The sequence below is a fragment of the Symsagittifera roscoffensis genome, chromosome 4 (genome assembly GCF_963678635.1).
Source record: "Symsagittifera roscoffensis chromosome 4, txSymRosc1.1, whole genome shotgun sequence".
NCBI classification, from domain to species: domain Eukaryota; kingdom Metazoa; phylum Xenacoelomorpha; order Acoela; family Convolutidae; genus Symsagittifera; species Symsagittifera roscoffensis.
Genome location: NC_087065.1, coordinates 39,658,701 through 39,681,587, shown reverse-complemented (window position 1 = coordinate 39,681,587; position 22,887 = coordinate 39,658,701). Strand labels below are relative to the sequence as shown.

Below are 22,887 nucleotides of genomic sequence, written 5' to 3'. Positions count from 1 at the left end.
TAGTAATGAAGCCGAAACACAAAAAGCATTGAACATCAAAGACTTGAACGAAGGTGTCATTGGTTCTTTCGAGATAATGGAGGATGGATCTATGAGAATGGTGTTTGGTTCTGAAGAAGAGAAAATAATGATGAACTGCAAAGAGGCAACCGAAGACAACAATCTTACCTTTTCTCTCTTGTGCCAAGATCAGGTGGCCCAAACAATGCAATTTTGTGGGAATATTGAAAATCAGTTAATATGCACTCCCTTTTTCCAAGACTTGCTTTTTGAAGAAGAAAGTTCGAGTTCCGATGAACAATCTTTAAGTTCTGTAAAAACAGAGAATACGGAATAGATTGGTTTGTGCTTGTCTTACTTTGCTCCACTTAACGCAGATGAATCGCCACGAACCCTAGTGGAGATTGTTTTGAAACAATATTTAACTCAACAAAAAACATCAGCTTAAGTTATTCAGACCAAGTAGCAAGGCTGCTTGAATGAAGTGTTATCGAGCCCATAAAAAATGAATTGTATTCCTAACACTTTTTTACTTCGCCAAGAAGCCCAACAAATTCGTCGACATTTCTTGTATTTTTTGATTGACTTTCTTTTCAGACCATTGTTCATGGCTCCTGGGACCTAGTTTTAATTGATCGGCATGATGAAAAAATTGAAGTCAGTGAGTTTGCTCCTTTTGCGCTTCTGCGTGTTAGTCTATGGTAACCTGAGAGACGAGAACAAGATTCGAGATCTCATCTACAAATCTTTGGAAAGTGTCGACAATGTATGCGTTCGCAGGTCAAACTACACTCATGCGGTGGGCTGTAAGTTCGAATTCTTCTTACGTAACAATGAGAATGAGACTCGAAGAGTTTTAATTGACCAATTCTTCTGAGTTTAACGACCTGTAGCGTGATGTTGCATACTTAGTTGCGATTTTTGGTAGTTTTTTGTTCCACTTTAAATTGACTCGAAGGAACCATAATCTTTGAGTTTGAGGTACCTCAAGGATGGCTCGTAGGGGATCAAGTGTGGTATCATATGAAAAAGCTCTTATGAAACACGGAGCATTGAATGAGACTCCGCTCGCAATCTGCATTTTTTTGAATAATTTAAGAGCAAGTTATTACCCATTTTGCAGCTTTTTAGTGAATTCATGTAATCTTTTATCTTCATAAAAAACAGTAAATGAAGAAAGACAAAGTTTTGAGTTTCATTAGATTATTTTCGACCAGTATTATCAGAAACTGCTGCGCCAGAGAATTGTTATTTTTTCTCATTGGTGTGATAATTAAAATCAGCATGTTAATCAAAATATTAGCATAATTGCAGTGAACTTAGCGAATAACCAATTTAGGTCAGAGCAAATTGGGAGGTCAATCTGGAGTGTTGTTCCGAGTGGACAAATTGGAGGATGTTGAGTTGCTGACGAGTAGTAGTAGATTCGCCATGTCTTATGTGCCCATTCTCACTTCACTCAATTTACTCAACAGGTGAGTATGTATTTCAACTTATTTAGGAGATGAATGTTTTGAGATCCAGTGGGTGTGTGTTATTCACCGTCTTCAGCGATAGATTTTTGATGGCTGCCGAATACAGTTATGTATCTTTGAACTCTTAATTCAAACTAGTAGCTTGTGATAGTTAGTACCTTTCTAGCAATTTCCTCTTATTTTGTATTCACACTTGCGAAGCGAGTGTATTTGTACGAACCTTCTTTTTTTCCAACCTAAGTCGCAAATATTGGTGTTACATTTGGGCCTTAAAGCCTTAGTTACTTTTCACTGCGCATTGTGAATTCATTGGGAGATGTTTTGCTCGTCATTCTCAGGGAAGTGATGATGAAGCTGAGAGAAAGTGGGAAAGTGGAGGGAGTGCTAGTGACACAAAGTACTAACGCCACCGCCACCTCGCCAGAAATCTCTTCAGACGAAAATGAGGTTTTTCCTCTTTCCCAGTTCTCGACAGCCAACCAATGTCCCAACAGCTGGCTTAATTCAGGTGGGTTAACATAGAATGATTGTTGTGAGCAACTTTTTGAACACTATTAGATTAATTTAATGGCAATATGACTAAGACTCGTGATATTTCAGCTGAACTATGCGATTCGACTCCCACTTTCCACAGTTTTGTTTCGCTGGACTCTTTTTTCTTATCTTATTCTCGCTTTTATTGAATTTATATAATCAATTCATATATTTGGAGAATGGAGAATTGCCTGCTTATGCATCAATTGCCGCAACTCCAATCCGAAATTTTCCGAACTTTTGTTGTAAAGGGATCACTCCCTTCATACTTTTGTATGAGAAGTCTTTATAATAATAATAATAATTTGTAGGTGAGGACAGCCATTGTCCTTCTGAAGTTATTTGGAATCCGGTGGGCAGTGGTCTCTACTATGAATCATTTGAGTTCCCAGTTGTGTTTCTGCCCTCTGAATCAGACGTACAGTCTCTCTTTTCTTGCTACAATGAGTTCAACGAGCCGAGGAGCAAATTGGAAGACAGTTATCCGCTGTGCTCTGTTAAAATCGATACCTTCCAGTACTCTTCTGGTAACTCGGATGTGTGTATGCGACGGAGTCAGAGGGCGAGAATCGTTGGATCCCTCACTGCAGACTTGACATCAACAGGTATGTTTGCATTAGCATCGTCATTATGAGGTTTTCTTAACCTTTTTAAGTCGACATTTTCATCATTTTCTACATCATTCTACAATTTAAATTTTTTTTGTTCTGTCTGGTATTTTCAATTCAGCCTTCAACTTGGCTAAAATGGTTCTTAAAACACTCGTTTGTGGTCACGTTGCTTGATTTATTTCGCAAGAAAGCCGATGAAAGGCTTTTCAGTACTTTTTTACGTTTGCGATTAGCAAGCATTATCAAACCGGAAGAAGCGGGCATGTTTTTACTCGCATCAAAAAACATTTCAGTGTATTCCGGTTTTGGGCAAGTAATTGAGTTTCGAGAAGTTTTGCCTATTTTTTGCTATTTATTTTCTTTTTATCTCGGGTTAACAACTGGTATAACAGAATCACTTGAGTCATTTAACCTTTGGTTCATATGATATCAAAAATCAGACGTTAATTCGCGCATATTGCGAAGAGGTAACGCACCTGCTTAAAGAGAAAGGTCAATGGTTAGAATCCTTTGTTTTTTTTTGTAAGCGGAAAATGTCCGCGCGTCTAAACATCTATGTCGGCCTTCTGTTTGTTTGCTTTTTTCTGTCGGCTTAGTTACAGCAGCATCAAATTTGCCTAAAAAGCGGGCATGCTTTTTAATCGAATAAAAAACATTTCAGTGTATTTCGGCTTTGGGCAAGTAATTGAGTTCCAAGAAGTTTTGCCTATTTTTTTTGCTATTGATTGATTTTTTCCAGCTTCATTTTTTCTTCATTACACAAGCAAAGCTTGTGTCATTACTTAAGCAAAGCTTGTGTTATAATATGAACTCTCTTTTTTTTCCAGCCTAAGTAGCAAATATTGATGCGACGCATATTTTATTGCGAAAAATGTGTTCATTTTGAAAGTGTTCATTTTGATTAATAACCAGCTATTTAGTACAGCCAATGCTAAGGATATTAACATAGCACTTTAACTTCAAGGTATCATGGATCTGTAGCGTAGAGATAGGCAAGGAGACCCGCAACAAAATAAGGGGGTTCGAACTTGGACAGGGTCGGATGTTTTTAATGAACTTTTTCCGTATACTAGTTGAAGTGCGTCCGCTCTCTAAATTGAGGCATGTTATTTGGTAAATTTTTTTTTCAAATTGACTGGTACTGTTAATGCGTCATAATTGCCTTGCGTCACTTTGCAATTATATAGACTCATAATTGGCGTGTGTCACGCAATAAATTTTGTAGACTCAAACTTTGATTCATCCAGTTTTCCCAGTTGCGCTATCGGTCATATTTTTGCTTGTGCATCTTCGCCTCTGTGTTAAAATTTTCTGTAAGTTGTTTTCTTTATAAATTCAAGGAGTCTTCTGTGCATTTAGTGCCGTGGTAACACTCATGCTTGAGACGACTGAAAGTTTTCGAATATTCTAGACTTTCGTGTCTGCTAGTTTTTGTAAGTTTGGGTCCCGCAAAAAAGTTTATCTTTTTTGAAAGATTTTTTGTTAAGTTTCTATCGGTCCAGGAAGTTTTTATTTCCGGATTTTTGTGTCCCTTTTTGCAATTTTTATAACCTAAACTTGACAAAAAACTTGACTTAAAACGATTTTATTGAAGGTTTCTTTCAAATGTTGAATTGTAGTTTCGTTTGCTAGTAATCATAGTCATACATTTTACATTTTTGTATCGCAAGTGATGCGAAGCTCCGCTTCGCCTCCGTGTTTTAATAGTTCACCTGCAGTGCTTTTTGCATTTAAGGATCTCATTAATGGTATTTAAAAAATTCGGAAAATGATTCACTTTCTTTTTAAGCCAGCTTTAGCGAGCGTAGTGTTGTAGTACGCCTATTCTTTTATCCAACCTAAGTCGCAAATATTGGTGACACTTTTGGGGCTACTTTATGGTTTTTTGATAGCATGTGCTTGAAATTTGCCGGAAAAAGCTATTTGTTTCAAACAACAGTACAATAAAAACTCCCCTATTTTTTCCCGTGACTAGTTTCGTACACAGGGTGATTAAATTGGTGGCTATTTCCAAATCTCTGTTTTTGTCAGCTAACCGACAATTTTTGAACCTATCTGCTTTTTCATTACCCGTTCTATTTACACAAGCGCAGCTTACTGTGATCGAAATAGGTTTGTTACGTCGGTTGTCAATTTATCAACTACGTTTTCAGTATATCAATTTCTTGGGCTTTCCTGTTTTCGGAAAACTACCGTCTCTCGTCAATTAGGATGGCTCTCTTCTTTTTCCAACCTAGCTAGCTAATAAAAAATCTTTTTTAATGGCACTGTTGCTATAATCACAAGCATTAAAAATTTCATAGCATCTGTTCTCTGCTTTATTTGTGGCCAGTGTTATACTGCAAGTGATACTGCAAATCTTGAGGTCGCTGGCTTGAATCCAGTTGAGATCGAAAGCTCAACTAATTCGAGGCTTTTTTCTAATTTTTCTGATTTTTTATAGAGCTGCCTTTTTGTTGTTTTCTCGCTAGTGTTTCCGAAGACCGCCTGTGTGGTTTAAATCTGCTTAGCAGCCTCATTTTGGCTGATTTGATGAGCAAAAGAAGGTTGTTATCTAAATTTGAGGCCCATTTTTTCCCGCTTAGCATGTCTGCTCAGGTATTTTCGGCTTTGTTACCGCTTTGTAAGTTTTATTTCGATGCTCAATTAGCATTCAATTGTCTGAATTGGTATGTTTTCTCATGAAGAAGCTCTATTCAAGACAAAATCAAGACTAAGATATGAAAATTTTGGTAGATGAGTTTAATTATTTTTTCAAAAAAATGGAATTTTTCTTCGGCCTTCGTCTCTTCTCTGAAGTTTAGTTTGCGACGCTATATTTGTTGTGCAACGCAAGTGATTAAATTTTTTTGGAGCACTCCCTCCTATATTAAAGATTCTAAATCCGCACCTGGGTTGAGGTTAGAGCCTAAATATTAGTGAGTGATGAATTGGACCAGAAATGAAGACCATGTCTCTGTTTCAGACCAGTGTAGTCCATTGGGGGGATTGAACACGTTTGGACAGTTGACTTCCAGAACCCACACGACACCTTATGAAGATGATTCTGTCATTGTCATCGCAGCCAGGGCAAGTTGTACACACTATTTAGTGAATTAGAGTCTAAAATGATAGGTTTTTAGATATACTAAGTTTCAATGTTCGACTTGATTTTCGTCGCGAATCGATTTTATCAAGATTTACTACCTTTTTTGCCAATACTAAATATCTAAAATTTGCAGGTGGATGCGAACTCCTACTTCTACAGTCTGGATCCCCTGGGAACCCAGGCTTATGCTTCTGGAATTCTAGCAATATTGGGAGTAATGGACCTTCTGAAGCCACAGGCCGCAAAGTTAGAACAGGCAAACGTCAGCGTTGTCTTCATCGCTTTCGATGCGGTAATTGTTTTTCCTACAAAGTGCTTAATTTTGCCTTAATTCTACAATAATTGGCAAGTTAAAGTAAACATGGTATTGCATCTTTTGCGACCTTTCCCATGGTTTGTATGTGCATCAGACTGCCAAAATGCATGTTGTAATGTAGCACTAAAGAGATGATTCTTTGAGTTGTGAGGAAATAGAATATCAATTGGGGAATTGAATATGACTGATTCTAATTTGTCTGTGTACTTGAAGGAGTTCTTTGACAACTCTGGATCCATCCGTGCAGTGTACGACATGAGCAAGGGAGTCTTTCCCCAGGACCCCAGTTCATACTCGGACTACATGGCCGAGTTGCATACCAAACATATCCGCATGTACTTGGAACTGTCCCAACTGGCAAACGCCACTGACTCACAGTACTATGCATATTCCACACTCAACGCATCACAGGTTAGCTAATGATATAATAAATATTTTGTACATGTTTTAGGCAAGGCAATTGGTTAAGAATAAATTGCTTAGAGACAATTGCTTTGAAAAGTTGATTCGATTTTTGAACTCTGAAGGTCTATTAGATGTATTTTTACTTGTCAAGATAACATTTCTTTGGCTCGTTAATTGAGAGTAATGAACATAGTGAAGACTCATGTAAGACTCATGTAGTGAAGACTCATGTAACTCATCAAAGCAAGGCAAACTCCACTATCGAAGAGCAGAACTGTTAAGGTCACAAAAAACGTGATCGAATTCTAGTTTCGAAACTAGAATTTAATTATTAGATTTCCCACCTAAATAAAATCTTTACGTATTGATCCAGTTTTCCCAAATTGGGTGAATTTCATGAAAAAATTGTCAATTATAAAGTGTTCTTTAATCTCGAAGAGGCTTAAGGCTGTTTCTTTTTTTCTTCGAAGTTCGAAGGCTGATATTTTTCCAAAAAAAATCGGTTGTTTTTCTGTTTCTTTGCGTTCTGTCAGTTGGCTATGTTAAAGGTTCAGATGTATGCCATTCCAGCTATTTTTTCCGCGATCGTGACGGTTAATTGAAGGGTCTAGGACTAAATCCCCCTGGATAAAATCCCACCGGATATAATCCCCCAGGACTAAATCCCCCGTAGGACCAAATCCCCCTAGGACAAAATCCCCCAGTTTCTAGTTTAAAATCCCCCACATTCGAATTCAACAAAACAGCGACACTAAAACTTGAATTAAAAGATAAAAGATAATTAACAGAAAAGAAGTAGATAGATTAAAGACTAAAAACTAAAAGGACAAGTTAACAGCTATGGCTTTAAGATAATCCAACTCCTTGTAGTTAGCGGCAGAGCATACACTTCTCTTTATCCTCCCAAAATTATCCTCTTACCTTGTATGGACTTTCTTGCCGAGCTGCATTTGAGCAAAACTGAACGATTGCAGTGATTGCTGCCTCTGAATTGCCTCAATGAACTTCCAAATGTCAGGATTTGACATTTGGAGCATAGATTCGAATCCACGGTGGAATCCTTCAAGGGCATTGTTTGTTCGGGGGAAGTCGTCAATGGTCCTGAAGTAAACGTTCCACATATCCATGTCGAATCGCGATTTCCGTCTCGTCGAGTTTCGCATTTCTTTGCCAACAAAGGTGTCCTCAAAATAATTCTTGATGTCGTCAGGAATGTGGCAAGTTACTATTATTTGCTTATACCAGGCTTCTACATGTAAGGGTGGGGCAAACGCGAGAGCAGCTAAAAGACGTATAGCTAGGTTAAAGTCTTTGTCTTCGCGATACTGAACTGCATAACCAAATTCGAGTATCTTTCTGTAAATGGCTTGCGAGAAGTGAAAGAAACAACCTTTGATTTCTGTGTCTGGAAAGTTGTCACCCACAGAATTAATGCAAGCCATTTCAAAGTCCATCATGATTGAACTGGGGGGGGGGGGGGGCGATATCTGCTTTCAAGTTTGACCAGAAAGCGTTGTACGTTTCTTGTCGTTTATCGGGGAGCAGGGCATAGATACACGGAAAAGTAGTTCCATCTACGAAGCAGTGGACAGTGTAAACTTGGTAGAAGTTATCAGGGCAGCTTTTAAAGGTTCCATCGATGAACCAGTTTCCATACGAGTTTAAGATTTCGATATTTTTGTTGGTTGCGAACACCAAATAACGTTTACCTGTTCCCGGAACTGTCGAATCTTCCAGAAGAAAATCCTCTCCATTCATGGTTTGCATGTATTGAACAGGCAATTCAAAATCGAATCCTGTTGGAATCGGTGGCTGGCTACGGTTTTCATGTCGGATTCTTCTTATCCTTCGTTTGAGGTGAGGCACCACCGGCATCTTCGATGAGCATTCTGGTGTGGCTTTCGCCAGGGCATTTGACAGCACCTTTTGTGTCGAAGAGTCTGTGCAAGCCGCTGCGTCCGCTTTGATTTGCTCGTTAATGGTATACGTTTCCATTAAGGCATAGTCTGGGCCGTGCATGTGTTCATGTGGCGACGATTTGAGGAATTCGCCCTTTGAAGTCCATATGCTTGCCTTACATTGTTTCTTTGATCGCCGCAACTCGCACTCCCACTGAATAGAATTGACTAACTCTCTTTTCTTATAGTAAGCGTAGTTATTGTGAAGCGCTTTCTGGCCCCCTTTGTTGCTTAATACAAATTTGACTTTATTATTTTGCATTGTAATTGTTTTGAATGAGTCGGTAGTTAACAAAATGCACGTGTTTTACAAACTGAACAAAATTTTGAGTCAAGAAGCAAACGTTTAATTGCTAATGGGGGGATTAAATTGCGACCACGCAAATTGGTATCACACCTGTTTCACTGATCGTTTTGCTGGGACTATATCGGGTGTTAATTTGTTTATCAGCCAACATAAATTAACGTTAAATTAAGTTCAAAATCATGTTCAAAATTTCGGACCCCCCCCCCCAAAAATCAACATTCCTTGATCCTAGAGGTCTGAAATTTTGACACAATAAAGAAGATGGTTTTCTAGGAATCGGGGACTTCCTTTCACACCATCCCGCACCCCCACCTTAGTGGAAGCGCGGGATTTTTTACCCCTAGGGGTAAATTTAACAGACCTTCACATTGATTGCACAAAATGTCATATTTGGGATTCGAACTCACGCTGAAGGAATCAACATTGTTTTCCATTCACTTGTCGTACTGACTGTGCCACGTGGCTTATTAATTTTTGCAATCGAAGCTCATTCTTATAGGAAGTCAACTGAATGCTGGAATCTTAAAGTTGCTAAAAAGTCACGTCAAAATGGCGATGCATGTATAAATGGAAGTCAGTTCAAAATGGAATCAATAGAAACATGAAATTATATAATGTGTACAGTTTGATTTCCATTATAGTGAATAAAATATGGGGGATTTTGTCCTAGGGGGATTCGGTCCTATGGGGGATTTAGTCCTGTGGGATTATATCCGGTGGGATTTTATCCTGGGGGATTTAGTCCGCGAGCGTTAATTGAAGGAACTGTTTTGACTTACCTTTACCTTTTTCATTTTGCTTATGCAGGATGAGAAGTTCACCGAGCTTTTGGACTCAGTGTCTGCAGTTGTGTTGGGCAAGCAGGTGGAGAGAGTGGTGTTGAACAGTTCTTCTCACTCTCACTTTCCTCCCTCCTCTCTCCTCTCCTTCCTGCGGGAGAAGGACACAAATGCAGACCAGTTTCCGGCAATAGTCATCACAGACCACAAGGGATCATTCCACAACAGGTACAGTCGAACTCTCTAAATCATTTTAAGTGTTACACTTGCGAGAGCCAGTGTCTTGTTATCGGGAACTAGACTTTTTTTTTTTCAGGTTACCATTCTTTCTTACAAGTTTTACTTGTTTTTCATATTTGCTTTATCGTTGAACCTAAACAACTAGCAGGTTAGTTCCTATTTGACTTTGAGGTAACGTGGTTGCCTTTGTACCCTATGGTCTGTGGTTTGAGTTCCGACCGGAGGTTGTTTTTCTAAGGATATATGAAGTTGAAACTTTTTTCGGTTAAAATTGAATTGTCGGACTTCAGTTTCTCCGCTTAAGTTTTTATTTCGCCTTAGTTGCCACATCACGGTTTTGTCTTGTGTTGTAAGCAATTTTCATTATAGTTGCAAGTGTTTTTCATTCTAGTTTCAGGGGGACATGAAACTTTTTTCAAGTTTTTTTTGGCTCAACTGATGTCTGCTAAAAACTTGTTGGCTTTATTTCCGCTTCGTGAGTTGTTCTGTTGCTAATTCAATATTCAAATGTTTGCTCTGAATGAACTTTTATCGAGACATCTGAAAATTCTGGTAGACCTATTTTTTCTCCTTTTTTCCCTTTTTTTAGAACTTTCGATGTTTCTCCTTTTTTTTCTCCTTTTTTTTTTTAGACTTTCGATGTTTTTTTGTTTGTGTTGTATTGGAAGTGATGTAAAGCTCCGCTTCGCTTCTGTGTATTATTTTATGATTTAGTATTTAGAGAGGCTTGCGAGGACAGAAGACAAGATATATATGTGAAACATTTGGGCATTCGACAGCGGCTATTTTTGATCAAAAAGAGTCTAAAAACGTCCGAAAACCGAGCTAATTTTATTTTTTTTTCGAGTAAATGCACACTTGAATCTTTTGCGACTTGATAGGTTGATAAATGCGACAACATAAAGTTTGCTGTGGCTTTTTAGTTTCTACGGAGACAGCTTCGATGTGCCTATGGCTTTTGGACTGAACAGTTCTGTGGAATCGGGTGCAGGCAAGACACAATTCACCGATCGCATCTCGAAAGTGTCCGAATTTATTGCGACAATTGTTGTCAGATACTCTACTAAAGAGCTTAACGATGAAGTCGGAAAGAAAGAAGAGGGAACGAGTGACGTAGTGTCAATGGTAGGAGACAGTTTGAATCATTTCCACTTATATTGGTTGTTTTCAAAATTCTGTGAATGCTTTGATTGTTCTTTGAGGGTGAGTTTGCAATAAATCCTGAAATCAAAGCAACCAGCTATACCCTATATTGCGCTCGTATGATAAAAAGAGTTTTTTAAGTTAGACAAAGAAATGGGATTTTTCTACTGCAGTAAGCATTCCAAAGAAACAATTGCGACTGAAACTAGCGAAATGTGATGCCATCATTTTTGTGCTGATATTGGATTCGCGAACAGGTTACGAAAATTAAATTCAAAAAGGTGCCCTGTCAAAAATCAAGTTTGCTAAGTGTCTGCTGCTCTAATTTTAATTTGATTTCTTGGTAGATGGAGGAGTATGCGTACTGTTTGCTGGTGAATGTGAACTGCTCCATCATCAATTCATTCATAGACCTGGACATCTATCAAGAAGGTAAAATCAAGGGAATCGCTTATGAGCAATCTATTATCTAATATTATATATTCAAATGCGGGTCCCACTATCTCGCCACGTTGAAGCTTTTTCAGCGTTTTATTTTTGCATAATTAACGAGAGAATTTTTTCACGATTAAGCTATATCGTATATTGCAATGGTTAAATTTTTTTTTCGTTTATTACAAATTTTGAATGCAACCCAATGGAAGGGGTTTCAGGGTTTCTCTTGGGATTGAAAGTTTGGTCTCGAATTATGAATGCCCAAATTCTTTTAGTTTACGAGATACGATGATTTTTGTGATTTTAAAAAAAAAACTTGCAGAAAACTCAAATTGAGTAATTCACTAAATTTAAATATCCCAACCCTTTAGTTGGGTACTGTCAGAAAAATCTCAAGGATTAAGAATCTTTTCTCCAAAAAACGACTCCTATCCCATTTATGAATTTGATGATTTGATGAAAAGCTTTATGAAAAACTCAATTTTTAGTATGTTAAGTGCAGTTGTTTGCTGCCCGCCACCTTAGGGTTTTGTTATACTAAACTCTTTAAGTCTATTTTTTTATCGTGCGAATAATTTTGAAATCAAAAGCGTTTTGGCATTTCCGCGTCTTTTTTTTACGATTGCGTTCATTTTGCTGTTTTTTTTTTCATTTATTTTATGCATAAGCAACTTTTGTGTTCGTTAATTTTTTGAAGCACCGGAGGTGCGCTACACGCTAGTCTACAAACTTTTCGAGGTCTCTGATTTTTTTTCTTGGTCAGCCATTTTGAACTTTGTCATTAGCAAAAATTTTTGTACAGCAGTTTTCCGGCACTAAAATATGATTTTGTTATTTGGTTTTTGACTGTTGGGTTGCCTTGAATGAAAACGCCCGATCATAAAAAAGTTGCTCCGATGTTTGTCAGAAAATAAACAGTATAAAATGTACGGTGAACCTAGGGCTCAAATCTATTTTAGAAAATTTGTCCTTTTGGATGCTTTGTTCATCTAAATGATTTGATGGCAAATTATGAAAAATCATCCGGATCGGTTCTTGATTTATTAGCTCAAACGGAAGTCATTGAATCTTTTCTAGAAAATTTACGAAAACCAGCAGAAATTTATCATTTGTCTCGAACTGTCAGACTCTTATATAGGCAGTGATGATTTTTTGTTGTTTTTCAGGAAAAGTCGTCTGAAAAATTTTTCTTTAAGTCTTAAATCAGTTTTGGCGGTTTGACTTTTGATTTCTTTTTAAGTTCAGTTCATTCCCTTTTTAAAAGGCAGGCAAACTCTAACTATCGAACAGCGAAAGTGTAAAGGTCACGCTTCTGTGTAAAGTTTTTCAGTTTTTTTTGGAAAAAGTAATGTTTGTTTACGCTCAAATTGAATGTTTCGCGGATTGACATTTGAACCAGGGGCGGATTTAGGGGGGGGGGGGGCGGACGCCCCCCCCCCCCCCCCCCCTCAGGGATTCGAACCCCTGCCAACCCAAAGGGTCCCCCCTTTGATACTTTTTAAGAAATCCATTTTTGGCCAACCGACCCTAAAATTTTTCTAAAAGCGCCTTCGGCGCCAATATATACTAATTTTGAGGGGGAGCGCGCGCCAAAAAAACGCGTTTTTTTTGTCAAAATTTTCCAAAAAGTGCCCAAAAACGGCTTTTTTGACCTGTTTTTTCAAAAAATTGCCTGCGGCGTAGAAAATTTGACCACAACAGGGTCTTTTTACTGCTTTGGGAAAGCTCGGAAAATCAATCTGATCGACCTAAAAAAAAAAAAGGTCGTCAAAATTTTCGAAAATTTTTTGAAAATCCGCCCCCCCCCTCGAGAAAATCCTAGATCCGCCCCTGATTTGAACTCAATAATTTCAGTTTATTTCCCTTGTTTTTAAAAGTCGGAAGTTGAATTTTTTTAAACAAGTCAGTTTTTTTTCTGTTTCCTTGCGTTTATTAATCTAACTTCGAAAGTGGAATTGAATTATCAGATTTCCTAGATAATGAAAATTTGACTTATTGTGAGCTTTTGTGCTTTGTTGCAGGTGCCAGCAGTCGTTACGTGTCCATTGCTGACTTGGCCGACACCAGCTCAGTGCTGACGATATTCAGATATCTATTCTACTATGCGCTGAGAGAGGAGGTCGATCTCAAAGAAGATAAACTGGCCACTAGCTCGTGTCAGCCTGCTTCAGATACGGATGGGGTAAGTAGGATGCTAGATCATTCAAATAAGCAACGGTCACTCATTCATGTGTATGACTGAGTAGGCAATGACATAAAAAGATACGAATAACGTTACTAAGTTCAAGTTCCACCCGAAGACAGCAGCTGGTTCAGGTCCTTATGGCTGCGTTTTTCAATCCTTGAGTGAAAGGGCTTACATATATGCGGCTCTGATCATTGCGGATTATTGCTGATGTGGCATCGATTGGAGTCTACATGAAATCTATTAAGTTATTAAGAGTCGATAAAAATTATGAAAACGCTTATATGCACATCACTTTTATTGTGTTGATAGTTTTTGTTCCGACTTTTGAAACGAAAGTAACGGAATATTTGTGCTCGGGGTGGGTTTTTTTTTCTTCAGACAAATTTCGGCTTTTTAACTAGCCATTTTTGACGGAGTTTTTTTATATCGTTCGAAAGGTATTGTTGTCCTGAGCTCAAATTTGAAAAGATATTTTACCTGTGATCATTTTTCGCAGAGTTACGGGGGTTTAAAGATTGCCATTTTGGCCAATTTGGGACAATTAACGCGCGATATATTTCGCGCTATTAACGCGTAAGCGGAGATTTAATCCGTCTTAGAAATCGTTCCAAATTGGTTGAAAGAAGCTTATTTGCCATAATTTATTTGCTACAATGAGCGAAATCTATCCTTTCTAACTTAATATGGCGTGTGGGGTGATGATTTTCATAAAAAATTTCAAATTAAAAAAAAAATTTCATTTTGTTTTATTACATTAAATTTTTTAAGGTTATTACTGCTCCATAAACCCTAAAAGGCAGTCGGAACCTTCAAGGCTCCGCCCTGATACGAGCAGTCTTGTTGTTTTTAAGTGTCAATGAATGAAGCGAAAACACTTATATTGGTCGTGATATTTTTCTGTTTTTTTTTTTGGAAAAAGTAAAGTTTGTTTACGCTCAAATTGAACGTTTCGCGGATTGGCATTTGAATTCAATAATTTCAGTTTCTTTCCCTTGTTAATTTTATCAAAAAAAGGGTCAATCATAATTTGTTCTTAAAAATCAGAGGAGCTTTAAGAGCATTCATTTATTCTTTAAAAGTCGGAAGTTGAAGTTTTTTTCAAAAAACAAATCAGTTTTTTTTCTGTTTCCTTGCGTTTATTAATCTTTTCCAACTGTCAATTGACTGGTCAAAAATTTCCGAACTCAGTATATATAGCAGTTTTTGAAATGCAAAATTATACAAAACTTAGCATTGCATTTATTTGATTTATTGCATGCTAAGTTAGTGAGATTGGCGCAGAGACAATTCAGCCACAGACAATTCAGCCGATTTAAAATACAGACAATTCAGCCAAAAAAACTCAGACAATTCAGCCAATGACAATTCGGCCAATTTAGATTAAAGAGACAAGATAAAAGGGAACAATAAAACTTTTCTAATTTGATTAGAGTCAGAAGGCTTTCAACAGTTTACCAAAGAAATGTAAAACATCAAATAACAAATTTCGAAGATCAAAGCAAACTTGCTATGCATAAAGTTTTACGAAATATGTACATTGAAGGTACACAGTTTTAAATACTTCTGTATATGGTCTCGATTGTAGTTTTTTGCGTTTTGAACGAGTTTTTCATTTGCTATTGAATACTTGGGCTTCTGTTTTCTGATAATATCACCGGACATCAGTCTCTCTACATTAATTTCGGCGTTTTTTTGCTCATCTTTGAATCGGGTGATCAACTTGGGGAGGGCTGGATGCTTTGTCGATACGAATTTATTGAAGCTGCCATTCCATGCCTCCAACGCATTGTTCGTACGAGGTTCTCCGCTGAGCACCCGATTGAAAACGTTCCAATCGGCAATGTCAAACTTTGGTTTGACGCGTCTATTTCCTCGACAAGCACCAATATAGGTGTCTTCGAAGTAGTCTGATAGACTCTGGAATTCCTCTGAGGCATCCTCTTTTCGGAGCGCCTCAAACGCGAAAATAACGTCGTCAATGGGAACGAATGCCAAGCAAATCATTTTTTTGACATTCAGTCGAAACTCATCATCGTCCATGTACTTGCGCGAAAAACCAAGTTTTTGTACATTGCGCCATACTGCTTGGCCCAGGTGGAAGAAACAGAATTGAATTTCTGTATCAGGCTGCATTTTTTTTATGGCGTTGCGAACAGCGGCTTCAAAGTCAATGACTACTTTTTTTCCAAATTGCTCTAAGCAGCCAAAAAGTTTTTCGTAAGTGTCTTGCGTCTTATTGGGCAGCAGAGCATACACCAAGGGTATAACTGCGTTTTCGATTACACCATGAATAGTATAAACTTGGTAAAAGACGTCTGGTGCCACTGAAAACGTTCCATCGCAATGGCAGATTTCCGACTGAGAAAGCAAATCAAGCGCTGGTAGTGTTGCAAAAACTAAAACTCGACTGTCCGACTTACCAGAATCAAAATACAGGAACGTATCACCGCTGTGTGTGAGTTTGAGAGGTTCAGGAATTTCGTCGACGCTCTCAAGGTTTTTTGGTTTTGGCATTGTTTCCAAAGCTTGCTGCCTGATTCGGTTTATACTTCGAAGGGATGTTGAGTAACTCGGTATTGTGGGCGCTGCATAAAGAGGCAGGTCAATTTGGGCGTTGAAAACAATCTGTCGGGGAGCGTTACCGGTGTTTGCGGCTTTTTCTCGAACTTTATTAGCAAATTTCTTGGCTTGAATTTTTGAGGGGCTCGGTAAATGAGCGTGCTCGGTTTTTAAGGTAAATTCTTGCTGTTCGTCCAAATAACCCACTGCTCTACAATTTCCAAATGTACATTGCCATTTAATGAGCCCGTTCTTCAGTTGGTTTTTTTTCACGGTATCTATAACCGTCGAGACAAAGATGTTTTTTTCCGCGTTCAGATATTACGAATTCCATTTTACGTCAACTTTTGCTAAATGTGAATGAATGAGAATGATTCGGATACTAATCAACCAGTTGTTCAAGCTACTTGATAATGAAAATTAATCAATGTTAATTGTGTCAATGGACCATTTAACTGCAAAAAGTAGGCGCTAAACGCGGTACTGGTTTCTGGTTGGTCAATATTTTAATCGCAATTAGTTTATCTTTTAAAAAAGTTTAAGTATCAAATTAGTTTCAACCAACTACCCAAATTACCTGATAGGCGGTTGCACCCTCCCCCGCCTAAGGCATGATAAGAATATCAGCGTAACTGTGTGGCCAGTACGTGGTAGGGGTGGTCAGCCCTTTAACTGATATCCTTTTTGACCGCCTGTAAATTCCCTATTTCGGGTCTGCTTTCGTGTAAATTGGTTAACTTTTAAGTATTGCGCAGTTTTTTGTAGAGTTCGATTTTTGCTTAACTATTATTCCAAAATTGGAAACATAATGAGTTGTATAAAGTTTTATTATGCTTAGGCATTTTTGGTTCTGTTAATTTTAATTGTTTTATGTGCATTTGAAAGGAATTACTTATAAGTCGTCTAATGAAAGCTTTGATGTTTTGCCGCATGTGAAAAGTTTTTGCGCGCACGTTTTAAAACTTTAAAATTGTCTGAATAGTCTTTGGCTGAATTGTCTCACTCATTTTGACTGAATTGTCTGAATTTGAAATTGGCTGAATTGTCTGTGGCCGAATTGTCTGAACGCGAGTGAGATTATCTTTAGTTTATTACAATCCAAATTATTACTCAAAAATTGTGTTTTTACCAATTTTAAAGCTCCCAAATCTTTTTCCGCTTTCTCGATTGTATTTGCGAAGCTCTAGCTGCGCCTCTGTTTAAATTCGACAGTTTTAATTTTTTTCAAAAAAAATTAGTCAGTTTTTTTTGTTTCCGTGTGTCCGTGTGTTCATTGGCACATTTAAATCTGTCTGTTGGCTATGTTTTCTAAAGAAAAATCTTATAAGTTGTTTACGTTGAAAATTGTGTTTTCACTGTTTTTCTTTTATTTTTTTTTAAAAGTCAATTCAAATAATCTGCAAAAAGGAAAGCAAACTTTGGTCGAATTAAAACAAATGCGAAGGTAGGAAAAAATTGAATTGCAATAAGGTTAATAAGTGGATTTTAATTTTTGGACTTAAATAAAACAAAGGCTTATTCACCAAGTTTTCTCAACTTTTGGCCGCTCACCGGGGACCGAAGGTGCAGCTGACCATCAAGCATACCTCGAAATGTTTGGCCAAGTAACTAATGCAAGTATTGATTTTAAGACTTTCGTCTACTTCAAGATAGCGAACAAATCTGCAGCGAATGAAAACTCAACTGGAGACGATTCAAATTATCTCTGCTTTCGATCTCCTGTCTCAGTCAGCAACGCCGAGTCGCCCGCATTTCTGTCCGAGTCCCTTCTTCGTTCGGGAAAATACCCTGCATGGACTGAGTCGTTCTGGAGCTCAACGTTCTCGGTCAAACTGTTCACTACTGGAGACAACAGCATAGACATTATGGCGTTCACTGTTGGAATTATGCTCACTGTTGCGTCATACGCTGCAGTATTTTTTGCTCAGTATAAATCAGACACGCTGTTTGTCTTTGCACCAGAACCTCTGGACCAAACAGGCTGTGATGAAGATGCAAGACGTAGAGCAGCCGTGGGACCATCAGGACATACATTGGGCATGAGAGAAAGTCCAGCTACTAATCCTGCCTACACCAACTCAAACAGCACTCCTAGTGTATCAAGAGATGAACTGAATCATCTTGACGTTAATGTGAACTCGCCCAAACCTCTTGCTGTAAATGATCAAAACCCAATTTCTGTACCTGTGTAAGTTTTGATTCAATTTCATAGCGCTTCTATGTTGATAGCTTTTAGCCAGCTCCTTTTACGTACAAATCAGTATTTACTATCAATAAATGTTTGTTATAAAAAAAACTAATTAATTTTTGCATCCTGGTTTTTTATAAGATGCGCAAATGCAGATAAGATAAATAAGAAACGGTCTCCAACATGGAATCACGTTGATCGAAAGCGTTATATGAACAAAGCAATTATTATTTCATGCCGATTGTAGAACGAAACACTTGAAGCATTTGCCATTTGATTCCTTAGGGATATGTTTTGCAGAATGCTACATTTTGACGATTTATAATAATCGTTGACTTAAAATTCTATTTTTTTTTACACGAGTAGTGCAAACGCCTTTTCAAAGTCTCTATTATCTTAAAGAAATATGTTTAGCATTAGCAATAAGACCTGGTCGCCCCTCAACTAAGAGAACGAAAGATTTCTGGCCTTGGTTAGGTTTTCAGCCCCACGATGTAGCGCTGGTAAAAAAACTTATTGAGATGGTATATCTTTCCTTCGTAATTCTTACGAAAATTTAGTGAAAGTTTTCCTACAAAAACTTAGTGAAAATGTGATCACTTTTGTCAAGACCATTATATAGGTGGTGCGGTCTTTTTAAGATTTGAATATTCAAATTGTATTAAATGCGAAACATTTGTGGACTCTATTATCAAATGGCGCAAAATAGCGTGAAAGATTAAGTTTATAATGTGAGTTTAGATTATTAAGCTTCCCGGGTTTTGAAGACTTCATTCATGGATGCAGTTTTCTCACACTGGATTAATTCTATGGCAAAAAATCCGCATGTTTTTTAAAACAATAATCAGTCTTTTAAAATGCCAACGAAGCGAAGTTAGTGAAGACGCCTATCTAGGTCAGGTTTATTTTTTGTCTAGTTATCTGAATGAAAGTCTCAAATGTTTTAGAGGAAAGTTGTGGTCAAATTTGATTTTTCGCAGCTTTTGATTTTTTCAACTTCAATTTAGATTGATGGTTCAAACAAATGGTTCAAGAAAAATAGAACGATTTCTGTTTTGAAAGTTGTTTTTAATTAAGTTTCAATAAAGGTAGTGAAGGCAACTTTCATAGGTCGTCATTCTTTTTTGTTTGTTTTTTTAGACATAGAATTGTTCAAGCCGATTTCGATTTTTTTCGGTTTGACTTTTGATTTCTTCTTGAGTTCAATTGAATTTCATTTGCTAAAACAAAAGATAAAAGATTGCTCTCAAATAACGAAAGCGTAAATGGTATCTGAACGTGAACCCTCTCTTGTTACGAAAATTAATGTTTTAACAGAAATGACAGCGAAAAATATCTTTTGCTCCAGTTTTCTCAAACCAGAGTCAATTAGCTTAGTGAAGATTCTTACATAAGTGATGAATTTAAGTGTTTTCCAGGAAGACGTCTAAAAAAATGATCAGGCTGAGTTTATGCTTTTCGATTTTGATTTCTTTTTGAGTTGAGTTCATTTTTTTGTTGAAGCAGGCAAACTCCACTATCGACCAGCAAAATTATAAAGGGGACGAAAAACGTGAATGACTTCGAAAAAAAATTACATTTTCATATTTCCGAGCGCAATAAAAAAAATTTCGTATAAATCCAGTGTTCAAAGAAGAGCCTTGAGGCCATTTATTCTTTTCGAATTTTGAAGTTTTAAATAAACACATTTGTTTTTTTTCTGCTCCTTGATTTCATTGACTGTTTTCCAAATTTCTGATGGCTAGGTATAGATAAATGTCTATCATACATTTTTGTAGAAAAAGAGAAGCGCTTCGAAATGATATGAATTTTTAGAAATTCGAAGTATGAAATTCAAGTTTTTTTTAGTTTTCTCCAGTTCATTTACTCTTTTTGAACTGTCTAATGGCTATGCTCAATTTTCTCGGTTTATATGACGATTTTCAGAAGTACTTCCGGCTTTTTCTGACAAATTGAGCTGTTATTGAAAACAAGAAATGCTATCGAACGTTTACAGAAAATAACTTCCAATGCGAAGATGAAGTAAATAAATCACTGTTGAGCAGTTTCTTGATAATAAGAAATGTGTTTCTGTGCATCAACAAATTAGCTGATTTTCTAATGCAGATGAACGGAAATTCTTGTGCGCGAAAGACTCGGTGGTTAGCTTGTTGGTTATTTTTTGGATTTGTTTTTTTTTGAACAAATGATTATGAACGCAACGATTTTTAACTTCATCTCGATTGGCTGTGTAAACAAAAAATAGTTAAAATTTGTGTTCAATTATTCTCAATCTTGGTGGGTTTTATTCCCAAAATGTTTTTCTAAAGGGAGGATAAGTCACGCAAAATCAAATGAGCAACTGTCACTATAAAGCTACTGATTTTCATCAAAAATGTGTTGTCCACAAATATGATTTTTTTAAATATTTTTTTTTCAAAGTGGTCGAGTTTTGTCAAAAAATAACAACTCTAACAGCTTTTCAGGATTTCAAAGAGGTCAATGTTGCTGTAGCGTATTCCACGAAGCTCGAGAATTGGAAAAGGATCGTTGAAAAAAAATCCTTTGTTTTTAGTTGAGCTCATTAACCCTTTTCCAACTCTGTTTGCTTAAACTTTGTGTTTGCTTTTCAACTAATTATTGAATGTTGATTTACTTAATCAAATCATAAGAATTTGATTTAATCCAAAACTTTTTAATTTTTTCATGCTCTATTTTGCCGTGATGATTTTACGCTTGCAATAAACAAGCTTTAACAAACTGGAATCTTGATTTTTTTTTCTATTTAACAACTAGTTTAACTGAATCATTTGATAGCTTCCTTCATTAATGAAGGTATTCTTCATGAAAATGTGGGTCCAGAAGTGTGGTGCTAAGGCACCGGGCTATCTCGCGAAGGATGAAGCGTTCGAATCCGAGACCATTGGAAATTTTCTAAATCGATGAACGTAGTTCAGACTTTTATATCGGTCGCGATGCTTTGTTTTTTGGTTTTTTAAAATTTACTTTGTCTCGCTCTAACTTTTGATTTCTTCATGAAGTGCAGTTCATTTACTTTGATAAAAGAAGAGTCAATTCCACTAGCGAGTGTAAAAATCATGAAAAACGTGATCGACTTCCAATTTTGAAAAGGGAATTTAACTATCAGGATTTCTCAGCGGAATAAAAATTTTCCCAATGCTCCAGTTTTCTCAAATTGGGTTAATTTTATCAAAAAAAGCTAATTATAAATTTTTCTAGAAATTCAAAGAGGTTTAAGGTCATCTATTTTGTCTTCGAAATTCGAAGGATGAGATTTTTTCATAACACAACTTAGTTTTTTTTTTGTTTTTTCTTGTGTTCATTTCTCTTTTCCAAGTGTCAGTTGGCTATGTTCATCATAGTTGTAAGTGTTGTTCATTGTGCTTTAAGGGGACTTGAACATTTTTTTACAATATCTATTTCTTGTTTCGGCTCAGCTGGTGTCTGCTCAAAAATTGTTGGCTTCGTTTCCAATTCGTCAGTTTTGTTCCGCTGCTAATTTAAAATTCAAATGTTTTGCTTAGCATGTTCGCCTAGATTGAAAACTCATCAAGACATACGAACATTTTAGTAGATCTAGTTTTTTTTTCAAAATTTTTAGATTTTTTGTACTTCTATTGTTTTTTATGCTTGTGCTGTATCGCAAGTGATGCGAAGCTCCGCTCCACCTCTGTGTAGAATGTTGCCCTGTTCAAGTTAATTTTGTTATGTTGAATGTTCAAGTGTTTCTCATTATATGATTTGAAGTGAAAATAGAGGGTAAACACAAATAAAATTGTTGAAATTGAAAACATTTTATTAGTTTATATATTTTGCCTTGTTAGACATCGAACTTGCCTAATTATTGAACCTCGTCATTTCAAGGCTACTTCCACTTACCTCTATACTAAGCCTAATTATTGAACCTCGTCATTTCAAGGCTACCTCTAGCCTAATTATTGAACCTCATCTCATCATTTCAAGGCTACTTCCACTTAGTATAGAGGTAAGTGGAAGTGGTTACACCAGGGAGCGGTGGTGAAGTGGTTACGTCTCCGCCTCTCAATCGAAAGGTCGGATGTTCGAGGCCCACCATGATCCGTGCTCGTTGCTTGAGGGTGAAGCAACACTACACAGCCCAGAAAAATAACCAAAAAAATAGCATGTAGTTCTTAAACAGGGGCACAACAGCGGTTCGCCGTGATGAGCTGTACAGCTCTTGTGTTGGTCCTTTCCCCCGTGGATAAATGGTCTTAATTTAATTAAGGCAACGCGGTTGCCTTTGCCTTTTCATGGCTGATCTTTTCTTTCAGTTTATAAAATTTTGAAAAGTTGCAGCAGTGTCAAGAAAAACCGGTCTGAATATTTTTATTTTCTGACTAAATACGACGAAATTGTTGAGATGCTAGCCTCCCGAATTTTTTTCTTAAGTTTTAAGGTTACTTCAACGTTTTTGAAGTATAGTTAATTTTTTGTTGTTTTGCTTACCTAGTTCAAACGCATTCTCTAAAACAAAATATATACTACAAAATTTCAAATACCTATTTTTTGGATTTAAAAAGCTTCATTTTTGGAATTTTTTTGGAAATCAATATGCTTGCAACATTCTTGGCGGGAGAACTATAGAGATAGCCGTTCGAAAAAAAAAATTGAGTTAAAATGGTTCGAAACAATTTGTAGAG

The 22,887-nt window shown here is 36.9% G+C and overlaps 1 protein-coding gene across 1 annotated transcript in view; it reads left to right on the top strand.

Annotated features, from left to right (window-relative positions):
• Positions 1–18,356, top strand: part of LOC134844553 (nicastrin-like) — a 56,021-nt gene extending 37,665 nt beyond the window's left edge. The window contains exons 2-13 of the mRNA XM_063861280.1: positions 599–806; positions 1,340–1,475; positions 1,814–1,983; positions 2,321–2,614; positions 5,586–5,689; positions 5,842–6,000; positions 6,238–6,435; positions 9,502–9,701; positions 10,637–10,838; positions 11,204–11,288; positions 13,313–13,473; positions 17,670–18,356. Of these exons, the coding sequence (XP_063717350.1) occupies positions 641–806; positions 1,340–1,475; positions 1,814–1,983; positions 2,321–2,614; positions 5,586–5,689; positions 5,842–6,000; positions 6,238–6,435; positions 9,502–9,701; positions 10,637–10,838; positions 11,204–11,288; positions 13,313–13,473; positions 17,670–18,230 (2,436 nt within the window). The 5' untranslated portion in view covers positions 599–640 and the 3' untranslated portion in view covers positions 18,231–18,356. The remainder of the gene's footprint in view (positions 1–598; positions 807–1,339; positions 1,476–1,813; positions 1,984–2,320; positions 2,615–5,585; positions 5,690–5,841; positions 6,001–6,237; positions 6,436–9,501; positions 9,702–10,636; positions 10,839–11,203; positions 11,289–13,312; positions 13,474–17,669) is intronic.
• Positions 18,357–22,887: the final 4,531 nt, after the last annotated feature.